This window comes from Cydia amplana, chromosome 6, assembly GCF_948474715.1.
Source record: "Cydia amplana chromosome 6, ilCydAmpl1.1, whole genome shotgun sequence".
NCBI classification, from domain to species: Eukaryota; Metazoa; Arthropoda; class Insecta; order Lepidoptera; family Tortricidae; genus Cydia; species Cydia amplana.
In genome coordinates this window covers 11,611,684-11,624,247 of record NC_086074.1, presented here as the reverse complement: position 1 = coordinate 11,624,247, position 12,564 = coordinate 11,611,684, and the positions used below count along the sequence as shown (strand labels likewise).

At 40.2% G+C, this 12,564-nt stretch overlaps 3 protein-coding genes across 3 annotated transcripts in view; 2 read left to right on the top strand and 1 right to left on the bottom strand.

Annotated features, from left to right (window-relative positions):
- Positions 1 to 2,682: 2,682 nt before the first annotated feature.
- On the top strand, positions 2,683 to 3,193 carry LOC134649245 (small integral membrane protein 4). The gene has a single exon (XM_063503964.1). It carries the CDS (start codon positions 2,747 to 2,749, stop codon positions 2,963 to 2,965), a length of 219 nt encoding a protein of 72 aa, XP_063360034.1. The 5' UTR covers positions 2,683 to 2,746; the 3' UTR covers positions 2,966 to 3,193.
- LOC134649246 (ubiquinol-cytochrome-c reductase complex assembly factor 6) lies at positions 2,967 to 3,244 on the top strand. The gene has a single exon (XM_063503965.1). The coding sequence runs from the start codon at positions 2,967 to 2,969 to the stop codon at positions 3,171 to 3,173; it is 207 nt and encodes a 68-aa protein (XP_063360035.1). The 3' UTR covers positions 3,174 to 3,244.
- Positions 3,245 to 4,503: 1,259 nt separating this feature from the next.
- The window catches only part of LOC134648879 (atrial natriuretic peptide-converting enzyme), a 44,634-nt gene continuing 36,573 nt past the window's right edge, over positions 4,504 to 12,564 (bottom strand). Inside the window, exons 5-13 of the mRNA XM_063503463.1 lie at positions 11,368 to 11,628; positions 9,377 to 9,560; positions 8,697 to 8,912; positions 8,242 to 8,437; positions 7,641 to 7,816; positions 7,138 to 7,316; positions 6,674 to 6,890; positions 5,427 to 5,575; positions 4,504 to 4,757 (exon numbers count right to left, since the gene is read on the bottom strand). Coding sequence (XP_063359533.1) covers positions 4,572 to 4,757; positions 5,427 to 5,575; positions 6,674 to 6,890; positions 7,138 to 7,316; positions 7,641 to 7,816; positions 8,242 to 8,437; positions 8,697 to 8,912; positions 9,377 to 9,560; positions 11,368 to 11,628 — 1,764 coding nt within the window. The 3' untranslated portion in view covers positions 4,504 to 4,571. The remainder of the gene's footprint in view (positions 4,758 to 5,426; positions 5,576 to 6,673; positions 6,891 to 7,137; positions 7,317 to 7,640; positions 7,817 to 8,241; positions 8,438 to 8,696; positions 8,913 to 9,376; positions 9,561 to 11,367; positions 11,629 to 12,564) is intronic.

The following is a 12,564-nucleotide window of genomic DNA, read 5'->3' as shown; positions in this document are numbered from 1 at the left end:
TTAAGGACTAAAATGTCTCATAAATCTTTATTTAGGTATTTATATCACAGTTGGTTTGCAGGTAATCAATATAATAACTTAATTCATCATGTTTGCACTTCCTAAGCTCATTGATTTGAAGCAGAGCGTCACTCTTATCCTTATTTCTTGTATTGACACATCTTGTAAAGAATGCCAGTAAAACTTCAGATGTTTGGTTTGTTAGACAAAAATTGTAAAACAGTTTCTGTTCACAGCTGAAATTTCCATGTAACCCTGCCTTAAAATATCTGTAGAATAATTGTTGTTCATTTTCCACCATGCCTTCCATAATCAGCCATTCTTGAGTAGTAAGTCCAAATAACATAGCAACAACCGGCCCTCTCAGGACACATACTGCTTGACCAGCTCTGTCTCCTATTTTAATAGTAGCAGCTGAGTAAACTTGGCCCCTGTATCGGTTTATTTTAACAGATTCCAAGTAGAAGTCCGTCAACAATCCCCAGCTTTCACTGTGCAATTTCAGCCGTTTGGCTTCTGACAATTTGATGGGTGGTACAGTTGCAATGTAATTCCGGTCATATTTTGACTTTTTTGCATTTATTTGGTTGGACATTCATTCCACATTAGTTTTACATAAATTTCTTTAATGTAGCAGTTTACTCTGAAATATCAAATATTTATTTTTAACACACACACACACACACACACATAACATCTGAATGAACTTAAGGAAAATTTTAAGTACCGTGGATTTGATAAAGAAAAATTGCCATCATAGAATAACTTTTCGTACAAACTTTTATATTTATAGAAGCATTTCATAGTTTGTTAAGTCTGCACAAGAGAGTTACAGAATTTGATTTATGACAGAACAGAAAAAATATGAGTGTTCCAAAGTTTAAGGACTAACTAACTTTTACACCTATAAAGTGTGTAAAGGTAGAGTCTTGGTGAGTCCATGTAAAATTGTTACAATAGTAATTACTGGCAATGTCACCCATTTCTCACAATAATGATTATGATAATAACTATAGTTAGAATTTAAATAGCTATGCATGGACACATAATTGGATGCAAACAATACAGATATCACAAGGAAGGTTTGAAAACTATGAGCAGATAATTTCAAAGTGTGTTTGTGCTTGACAGATGGCTTAATAACTTTGATTTTCTACCTTATGATCAAAATAAAGTCTAGGGGCCCACAGGGCCCACTGATTAAATTAAACCATCCAATAGTATGATGCTTGTAATTTTGACTCTATGATTAAAAAGGGAGAAAATTAATGTGAATTGTGAATCAAATGTATAAAATGTATTAGTCATCTCTCAATTACAAAGTAAAGATTTGAAGATACGGCATTTGAAGTTTGATGTTGTAATTCTTATCATTACGTACTACGTATTGATATTTAAAAACAACTAGCACACAAATATCACTTGTATAAACGAATACTTAGGAGTTAATTACGGAAAAAGCTTAATATCCCACGGTAGTCGGTAATAATTATATCCTGATGAAATCCTCCTAAGAAATTGGTAAGAAGCTGGTATAGTAATGTCATATAACTCACATAGGTGATGAGAAATTATCACAATCAGTTCTTATTCACTTTCTGCATCAAATCAAGGCATTAAAATTACACAAACAAACATCGGCTTTTCAAAATTCAAATAAAACTATTATCGTAAATAACCTAAAATTTGAATTTGAAATGTCAATTTTAGTACCTATAGACAATTTACAATAATGGTGCGTTCCTTTAGCCCTCGCTACACGGTCGCCGACAAGCCTTCTAACCGTCTGACCTTGGTCTGTCCTTGGTCAGTTTTGGTCAAATTTTGTTGGTAACAACTGTCTACACGGTCCGTCCAGACCAAGGCCACGCGGTCTGAGGGGCTTGTCGGCGACCGTGTAGCAAGGGCTATATGCATTACATCATAACGATTTTAAAGAAAATTTCAGGGCTCTCATATATATATTATACTACTCTTTGGGCTTTATGAGCATCTCATTGATATATAGCTGGTCAACCAAATCTTGTCAGTAAAAAGAGGCGCGAAATTCAAATTTTCTATGGGACGATATCCCTTCGCGCCTACATTTTTCAAATTTGCCGCCTTTTTCTACTGTCAAGATATATTTAATATTATATTGTGGTGAGTTATTGGTCAAATAAATTTGAAGTGGATATTATACTTGTTTTATACTGACCAAATTTTATTTTATAATATGAACGCAATTTTATTTTGACAAGATTGGGGAACGTTCAAATATTACAGGAGGTTACTCCATAAATTCGTGGTTACTCCTAGTAAAATTATTTTCACATAAAGCTGGTCAACCAAATCTTGTCAGTAAAAAAAGGCGCGGAATTCAAATTTTCTATGGGACGATATCCCTTTGCACCTACATTTTTCAAATTTGCCGCCTTTTTCTACTGTCAAGATCTGGTTGACCAAGTATAACAGCAACTATTAGATTTATGGCTCCTCTACACGATGGGCCAACGCTGGCCACTCCAAGGGACGCAGTCATGCGGTAGAATGAGATAGCAATATCACTTGCTCCCTCTAACGCATCAATGCGTCCCTTGGAGTGGCCGGCGTTGGCCCATCGTGTAGAGGAGCCATTATAGTTTCTGAACGTCCAATCCGTGCTGTGACTTTGACATTGACGTAAACATAGTTTTTAGGTTAGAGTCAGATTGATTGTTATGCAAGAAACAAAATTAGTTTGTACTTTTATTAGTACGTATTTGAAATGAGAATAGGCTGGCTACATAAACTAGTGAACAAATGGCCTGGGAAAAAGACTTTTGGCATGTATAGGTTCTTACCTATATTCTTTGTCCTGGGAGCATCTTTGGAGTTTTCAATGATTAACTGGAGAGTGGGTGAAGTGAACTTTTACAATACTTTTAAAAAGAGGCAAGCACACGACATTGTTGAAGACAAAATCAAGAAGTATTCTTCACTTTGAAATGCCTGTGGGAGTGACTTGGGGCCAGTACATGGCGTTCACGGCCGCGGCTACGTTCTCCATGCTCGCTGGCTCGCAGGTAGTTCACCAGTACTACAAGCCCTTGAAAGATCTAAATGAGTACATAAATAAGGAGCTAAAGAACTTGCCTCCCAATGTACAGGAAAAGATCAGGCAGGAATTGCAAGATGAAGGTGTTCTTAAATAATTTCCTGCAAGTAGAACAATAACATTGAGTGAGCATTTAATTTGTATAATATATTCATAGTTACAAATCAACACTTGTTTAATTATACTCTTAAAAAATAGTCTTGATAGAAGATCAAATTTATTTATACTTTATTTCATAGACTTACTTTTATAAAAATCGCAAACATCATTTTTCATTTGATAAAGTATATGTACCTATAATCAAAATCACGAGGTCTTTCCATTCTAACACGGGAAGGTATGTGATACATTTTTCATAAACTTACTTGTAGAAAAATGTATGGAGTTATTTTTTCTATTACAAAGAAGATTTTGTTGTAATCTTTTCACATAATACCTACATCCCAAAGAAGTAAACCCTATCACTATTTAAAGTAAATCAGTCAGTCAACAGTCAACACACATTGATTTGATTATTAAATTAAAACAAAACTAATTAATTACAAAAGTTTTATTTCGAATTTGGTCTTTTCTTGTATAAAAAAAGTATTTACAGTCAAATTATACTTACTAACAAATTGTACATATTTCATATATAATAAATTAATTATCTTATAATTTCTAGGTTTTGAAATACATCTAAGTGACTTCCAATTTCAAGTCATTTTGTACCTTAAATAACAGTTAATATAAAATTTTAAACAGTATAACAGAAATGTTTAGGTACTCATTCATTATAATCAATTCATATACAAGTCAATGATGACAACTATAAACCAGGGATCGGAACAGTTTTGTTGCAAAACTTTGAAATAACCATATACCTATTTCGAATTATTTAATACTCCATATATAGGAGTCAGGTGTGTCTTATTAGGTAACGACTTCGTATTATTAGATTGCCCAATTAGAAATGAAATAAGTAACAAAGAATTTCATTTTGCTAACTTGACTCTTTGAATAAAGTCCAGTTTCACTCTTAAAATTACACCAATGACTACCATTATACCATATTTGTTTGCAATTCAATCTTCAAACTTAACAATACATACAAATGACACGATTCATATCAGGATAGCTACAGCCAAGTAAGCTTAGGTTCATAACTCACAAGGTATTAAGCCCACATTTAGAAAAAAAAATGTATTTCACATTTTTGTTTTATTATAATATACATAGTGCATAACAGAGACCTAAAAATACTCTAAAAATGTGCTTAATACCTGATGTCAACAGTCTTGAGCTAGAAACAAATTATCGGACATGTCCTTCAATCACGACTACCTGAGGCTTGCATCAGGATGAAAGAAAAAAGTTAAAGTTTACTGTTTACAAACAGACACTTTGCTGTTCTGTTTCAAATCTGACACCAGAATTTTTTAAGTCTAATAATTTGCGGCTGATGAACACATTTGGTCATTTTATTCTGGCTTGATCACACACAGTCACGGTCAGGTCACCTGGCGGCGTTGGCGATGGTGCGTCGGATCCAGTCGATATGCGACGTAACGGAGTCGTAGATTCGTGGACGGCCGAGCCCGATCTTGGAGCAGGCGATGCGCCACCCGCTCACACCTAGCAACGACCAGTGCTTGCTCTGCTTGTCGAAACACATCATGGAGCTTCCCGCATATTCTTCCTCCTGTGACAAGGTAAAAACAATACCATTGAACATAAATTACGTTCCTAGACCAAGGAATTCAAAGACGCGTAAAGTAGTGCAAAATAATGTAGCCGCTCGGCGGGTGAAGTACTTAGAAGGCTCTGTCTACTCTGATTTGTTATGTGGTAGCTGGATTTTTTATGTACGGAACTAGACAGCGCCTCTACTATGGCTAGGGCCACAATATATGGCAATACTTTATTTTAATGCGAAAAGATCCTGTGATAAACAGCTCTGATGAGTAAATAGTGGCTCTGAACTGTAGACCTCACAAATCCATATGGCTAGGCCATTTAGAAAAATTAACAAAATCTGAATCTACAAAAATATATCGAATCTGCTCACAAAGTTTACGAGAAGGGTTGAGAAAGAGGAGAAGAGCCGTACATGCTTACGAAAGCATTTTTGCCCAAGCTGATACAGATACGCTTAGCTCGCACACGGCATTCGCCCCATCAATAATTGAATAAGGGGTCATTTAGACGATGCATGAACTCGTATGCAAGTTTCATTACATTGCGGGTTTTGATCGGTCGGTTGAATTAGACGTAACCAACAGTCCGCAATGTAACTAATCTCGCATGCGAGTTCGCGCGCCGTCTAAATCAGCCCTAACTGTTTAGAAAACTCGATAAAGTTAGTTCTTACGTCGCAGTCGTCCTGATTGTACAGCGGCTCGGCACAGATGCCGTTGACGGTGGCGATGCTGGCGTTCTCGCAGCTGTGCATGGGGCTCGGGAGCACCTGGATCCGCTGCACCTGGTCCCTGTTGCGCGTCCAGCCCAGTGTGTTACATACTGAAACATACAGCAAAACGTTTAGTCATAAAGAGCACATACTGGCAAAAATCCGATGTTACTACTAAAATCGTAGGAAGGTACGTTACATTCACTGACAATCCAACCTCTAGACTGAGCTTAGGCTAATTCTTTCATGAAACCGATGCTGCCAAAAATACGGGGGTGCGGGGGGACGAGGTGAGCGAATCCCGTGCCGTGATTGGTCCGTTCAAAGACACGGACCAATCACGGCACGGGATTGACTCGAAGATGGAGTAACGCTACCGTATGTGTGGCAGAGGGGGTAGCGCGACTATGCTAGGTCTAGAGGTTGGATTGTCTGTGGTTACATTACATCACTGATGGCTAACTGGCTACTCGAATCATGGCATCTCCCTGTAGAGGCAAAACTGACATTCAAACCTCGATAACATTTTATTTTTACATATGCAAACGGTAGTTCCATTTCATAACTTTTTAAGTGAATTGTACAAATTCTTATGAGAATAAAGAATCTTTAAACCGAACTTTGACGATAAACAGGAAATCCCACCTCACCCCGTAGTCCCTCGTAATTGGGGTGAGATGGAATTTCATACAAAGGTGATTTTGGAAGATTGTTGGATCGATTTTTTTTATTATGAGTATTACTATAGCTCCATTATAAATTGGAATACATTATTTTTGTAGCAGTAGCCTTAATATCCCATCTCACCCCCCTTTCATCCCTTCTCTCCCCATTCATAACCCAACTCTCCCCGCGAACCCTACTCACCCCATTTTACGGTAAGTAAACAAATAGCAGAGTTCGATTTATTCTGATTAGGGAAGTTTATGTAAGTAGGTGTACCTAAACCGCAAATATAAAACTCATAAATAGTAGGTATAGGTACCTACCTAATTCTACAAGTCTGAGTCTATTTTGAAAATCCGGGTGTGACATTGGGGAAGGGTCACCCTGCAAATGCTTCCAATAGCTTCTGTTGATAGCTAAGACTTAAAAGGTCTGGTAAAACAAAGGGAAGGGATCACCCTCGAAATCCTATTACCATGGGAAATTTTCGTCAAGATTTGAGACTATAAAAATCAACCAGGGAAAAAAATCTCAAGTCTAACCTTCATATTCCTCTGGATTGAGACCATCCACCGGCAAGCACGCTGGCCGCACGAAGTCCGTCATATCCACGGGCTCTTCCAGTCTCACCAGCGCCAACATGCTTCCTTCCACCGGGGAGCGAACCATGCCCACCACTCGTCGCTCTTGCTGCCAGGGCGTCGTACTCTGTATCCGGACTGTGCCTAGTCTGGCTGTCCATTCTGCTTTTGGTTGACCCTGTTGATTTGTTACCTATTAGTTAAATCGAAACACTAGGTAAGAGTAGGTAATGAATTAGTAAGATATCAAAAGAAAATTGGTAGAGTCCGTCTAAGCTAACTCGGTACCGAATGGGTATCGATGTTGCAATGAAAATGTATAGAAATGACACAATAAACGTCACAGGTCGTCACAAACGTCACGCCACTGGCTGATTAGGCCGCACTCTGGGGCATATAAGAGTGACATTTTTGACTATTCTTACTTGGAAGCAAGAAGCCGTAGTGATGAGCCAGGCGGGGTGCACCAGCGCCGCGTCGCAGGCGTGCACATGGGAGCGCAACAGTGCCGCGTGCCACGGCCAGTCGCCGGGCTGCGCGGACTTCAGGAGGCCATCCACGCCGGCTGTCGCCTGTGCAACTCGAGCCGATGGTAGGCCGCACTCTGGGAGATAAGAGTGACATTACTAGTTGCAAAAAAATCGAAAATCACATTCTTAGTCTTCTCCTTATGCCGGATATACCTAATGATATAATATAATGACGACGAAGGAAAATATTATAATCGGTTGAAGTTTATGAGAGACAAAATGTGGCCTTCCATGACTAAAGGGTCCTTATGCTCCATGTGCATAATTAGGACTCTTCTCTATGGAAAGCCACAAATAAAAAAAGGTGTTTGGTAGTAGACATTACTATTTTTTCCAACCAAGCAATGTTACGGGGCAAGGTTAAGGTGATCCGGTTCGAAGGACCAAAAATAACTTACCCAATTGATCACATATAATCCTTATAACTTTCCTCTCTGGGCATTCACTTTTTAAAAATGAGATCTCAGCCGCAAAGGGATCTACTATTTCAACGTATTCGGGTTCAGTCTTCTCGTTATCCAAATCTTCGGCTTCTGCCTCGATATCAGGAACTGCTTCAGCGCTGACTACACCCCTGAAACATAAACATTGCCATCATAAGTTATAACAACCTGAAACATACAAGGCATTACAACTGTTTATCAACTGTACCTATATATCAGAATTGCGGAACATTAGGTATGTTGCGATTTTACGTTGATAAAACCTTTGAATAGGTAATTAATTAGGTTTACGCGTGGTCAGCTACGAGGTTCAAATACACACGATTACCTACGTGTTTCTACAATTAAAACAGCATAGTAATCCGAAAACCGACTTTATATTATTTTCAAGCAGCAATAGAGCAAAGCGCTGACACCGGCTTAGCAGGTTTTCATTAGCTTTGCTATTGAAAGCGCGTTTTGCATTGCGATTTTGCCGTTTTCGTATACCGAGCGCAAAACTTACTGGTAACTTTGTAACTTATGTTCTGATGTTAGTAATTCATAGCACTCTTACTTGAAAGTGAGCGCCTTGCAGAGCGAAGCACCGACGCTGTTTAGCGCACGTTTGTCGTTTTCGTAGGGCGCCGCGCAAACCTTGCCGGCGCGGCCGCGCTCCGCCCACACCGCGTAGCCACCGCGACTTCGTATTGCGCCGAGCGTCGTCTCTCTGGTCTCCCGCTGCCACCCAGCCAGAGAACGAGACACCCACACTAGAAGATAACAATAGTGTTATATGCATAGGTACAAAGTGCCCAATGGCAGATATCCGATTTCAAGATTTAATTTAAAAAAAAAGAAGTTGAAAGTGGCGAATGAAAAAAAGGTATTCCCAAAAATTAAAAATATTGGTGAATCGAAAATGGTACAGTCCAAAACTACATTGGAGGGCAGCTGGTTATGCAATCGGAGCAGAGGCTATGTGGCTGCTTGGTGCAGTTATTCGTACGAGAACTACTTATAGGTACTAACAGCATCCAGCCTCATCGCTGTTGTCAGGGCAGTCGGGCGTGCCGTCGCAGCGCAGATGCCGGGGCAGGCAGCGCGGCTGCAGCGCGCAGCGCAGCGCGCCGCCGCCCGCCGGCGCGCAGTGCGCGCAGCCGCGCTCGTCTACGGCGTCCGCGCAATCGGGCACGCCGTCGCACGAACGACGAGACAGCGCTAGCCGTTGAAGACCGGCCCGGCAATCTGACAGAGGAAAATGTACTCAGTTAAAAATAATTAGGCAGCAAGTTTGACGGTAACTGTTTGACCCTTATGATCACATAATATGCTACAACAAGGCACAAACCTGCTCCTATACCTAAGAGGGGTTTGATCCTTATCTAACCCATTCAGCGGTAATCACGACACATTGTCGTTTCGCCTAGTAAGCATGGGCAAGAACTACTTATCGTAACGACGGTAGCTAGTAACCTAGTAGGTAATGAGTTATAGATAAATACGTATAATTAATAATGCTCAGCAACAACGACTTCCTCTCACAATCCAGATTAGATCTTTTTTCACACCCTAGATCGGGTTGAACAGCTTCAACTGATCTCACTGGAGTATAAACTTAGTAAAACTAAAAAAGGAAAAGCTTCAATAAAGTTCTGGACACACGCAAGCTGCAGCCGTGAAGATATCATATAAGAGACACAAGTTCATACCCGGTTCTGGCGCGCACGACCCGGGTCCGAAATAGTCCGGGAACCGCGAGCAGTCAAAGTGCGGGCGCAGCCGGTCCGGCAGCCGTGCGCCACAGCCGGCATGGAAGGCGCGGCAGTACGCGCGGCACGGCGGCACCAACCGCGAGTCGGTGCAGCGGGGCTGCAGCATTTGGCAGACGAAGTCCTGAAACCAGTTAAGAGATCATTTTTAACCGACTTCCAAATCTATAATTTTTGATAGAAAAAAACCGACTTCTCTAACTACTAGCCTCACCCACTTAACGGCGCTTATACTTTATTTGGTAATATGTATACATTTTATGGTAATCATAGTGGTTTTTTTAGTTTAGGTATCATAGTGGTTTTCCGGGTCAAGGTCCGGGTCCGGGTCCGGATCCGAGTCCGAGTACGGGTCCGAGTCCGGGGTCCAGGGCCCAGTCCAAATCAAAATCGAAATTCAAAATCACAAAACGTGTAGTATGCGTCGTTGAAGAGTTCTGTTCTTGATGCAGTGGAACTGCTGATGATGATCAGAACAGAACTCTTCAACGACGCATAAGTAGTTCACGTTTGGCGCGCGATTTGTCCTCTTCGTTATGTTTGTTAAGCAAGTTAAGTTTTTAAGCCACATTTTTGTTTAAGCCACAAGTTTATATAAAACTTGTTTCCAAGCCTGCATATTCATAGAATTTTGTTACTCATTTTATTAAACTTAATATTTTCATTTCATAGAACGCTCAGTAACTCAATACTTACTCTGTCAAAAATTAAATCATAGATGTTTGTTGCAAAGAAAATTAAGACATTACAATATTCATGTCTGGCAACAGTTTTTTTCCGCAGGGGTCGCAGTTCTAACCTAACCTAACCTACTTTTCTAGCAACAGTTTGTTTCTGCGGGGGTCGCAGTTCTAACCTAACCTAACCTACTTTTCTGGCAACAGTTTGTTTCCGCAGGGGTCGCAGTTCTAACCTAACCTAACCTACTTTTCTGGAAACAGTTTTTTTCTGCGGGGGTCGCAGTTCTAACCTAACCTACTTTTCTAGCAAGTTTGTTTCTGCGGGGGTCGCAGTTCTAATATTACAATTCTTTGCATTGAGTTTCTTTTCAATTAATTTAAATGAAGTGCATAAGTTCTGAAATAATAATATTTGAAAAGAAAATACTCGAACTAAATGTTATATTAAACAGTTCCTATGAAATAACAATCTATGAAATCTGTGTCTACGAAACAAGAATACACGAAACATAATTCTACTGTTTGATAAGTTTCTAAATTTAAAAAGTTTGATAGTAATATACATTCAACTGAATTTCCTGTGAAATATGTTTCAACCAAGTAAATAGTCTATGAAACAATATTATTGGAACTGAAAGTATATGAACCAAACAATATATGAAATCATTTCTGAGAAACGATATTCTATGAAATTTCTGTCTGTGAAATTTAATAGGGTGACACCGATTAGGTCAGCAAGTGCTTGATCTAAATGCATGGAAACGAACGTAGGTAGGTACTAATATTCAAGCTACTAAGTATAATAGTTTTGCTGACTGTATACCGATTTTACTCGCAGACTTTCACAACGTTATTTAGAAATAATAACTAGCTTTCCGTACCGCACTATTACGCCACTCGGTATCTCTTTGAAATTCAGAAAACAAGAAATATTTCACACTTCCGATCAAATTAGCGCCAGGGTTCAACGCAATTCAAGCGTGACGGAAACATGGTTACGTGATTGTCGTCTAGAAATAAGTCCACGGGTTGAACATATTAAGTGCAGTTCTATTTAGTCCACAAAAACATTAAAATTAGATATTACCTGAAATTGTGTGTCAATGGCCGCAATCTAGGCCACTTGTTATGCTGTGTGGCTATCTATTCTTACCTAAGCATAATCTCGGTCTTAGCATACCTAACTAGTGTTTCAGTCAGTTAGTTTACATTTGGTTACTTGCTCTAATACTCTCAAATGAAACTTTTTACCTGAGCTAGATAAGAGCATTCGGCATCCAAGAGTTCTCTGAAGGCGACTAGATCTCTCAGCAAGGCGTCCTTATTCTGATGGCCGACGAGGTTCGGGTACGTGGTCGCGTTGTACGGCAGGGAGGAGCATAGCGCCAGTGTGACGGGGGCGCACTCTCGCGGATCCTCGACCGTCTCCGCCGTGACAGCTTCCGTGGTCGGCGTGTCTAACGGCGTTGCGTCTGTTTCTTGCAACGCTTGCGATGATATCACAGTGCTTTCCTGGAATATTTAGAATATTTTCAGTAGTAAACAAACTTACTAATAGAATAGTTATCCTAGGAAAGTGGACTACGGCGCGCGATCTCTTTTTCATTCAAACGTAGTCCCCATTTTTCTCTCAGCATATTTACTTTATAGAAAATATTTTTGTACAATTTAATATTATAGGTATTTAAACCACAGTTATGCCCCTTTCTTAATTTTATTTCGATTTTCTATTTTTTTCTCTAAAAATTTGTATTAGGTACCTAATAGAATTAGTTTTTTTGCTCTGATCACAAAATTTTATAAAAGTGGAAAGACCTATGGCAGACTGGGGCCAATATTGTTGTCAGAAGGTTAGTAGTATTCAAACGCTTGTTTGTAAGTACAAGAATAGAATAGCTTTTATTAACAGAAAACACGGTATATATACAAAAATCAAAGAAAGAGACATATTTACAATAGAGTGAGACAGAGATAGTTCCCCGCGCGGGGCGCGCGGAAGAGTGTGCGCGCGCGCGTGCCACTGCGCATGCGCGGCGCGAGTCGCTCTCAATAAAACTGAATTCTGCGCCGGCTGCGGTCCTTTCGCTCGCCGGCCGCCGTGGAGTCAACATCGTCTCGTCGTGCGCCGTGTCTCGCTCCGCTGCTACGCTCTCGCTGGTTGAAGACACGACGAGTCCGACGGGGATGCTGCAGGCTCCGGATATTAAACCGTCCTTCTCAGGACGATATAAAACTGCTCTTTTCAGAGCACGCAAACTGCCCTTCTCAGGGCACGTCCTGTTTCTCTGTTTAATCGCAGAGTTGTCAGTCAATCGCAAACTGTTCTTATCAGAACAATTCTGTGTTTCCGTTAAAACACACGATGTCAATCTAGTGTTCCCACAGGGTTCCCCCTCAAGCGAAGCGTACCGGCAGGCGAATAGTGCGGCCTCGGCGTGTTGTGCTCGT

Coding starts and splice junctions, on each gene's coding strand:
- LOC134649245 (XM_063503964.1), top strand. CDS start 2,747: ATGAGAATAGGCTGGCTACATAAACTAGTGAACAAATGGCCTGGGAAA.
- LOC134649246 (XM_063503965.1), top strand. CDS start 2,967: ATGCCTGTGGGAGTGACTTGGGGCCAGTACATGGCGTTCACGGCCGCG.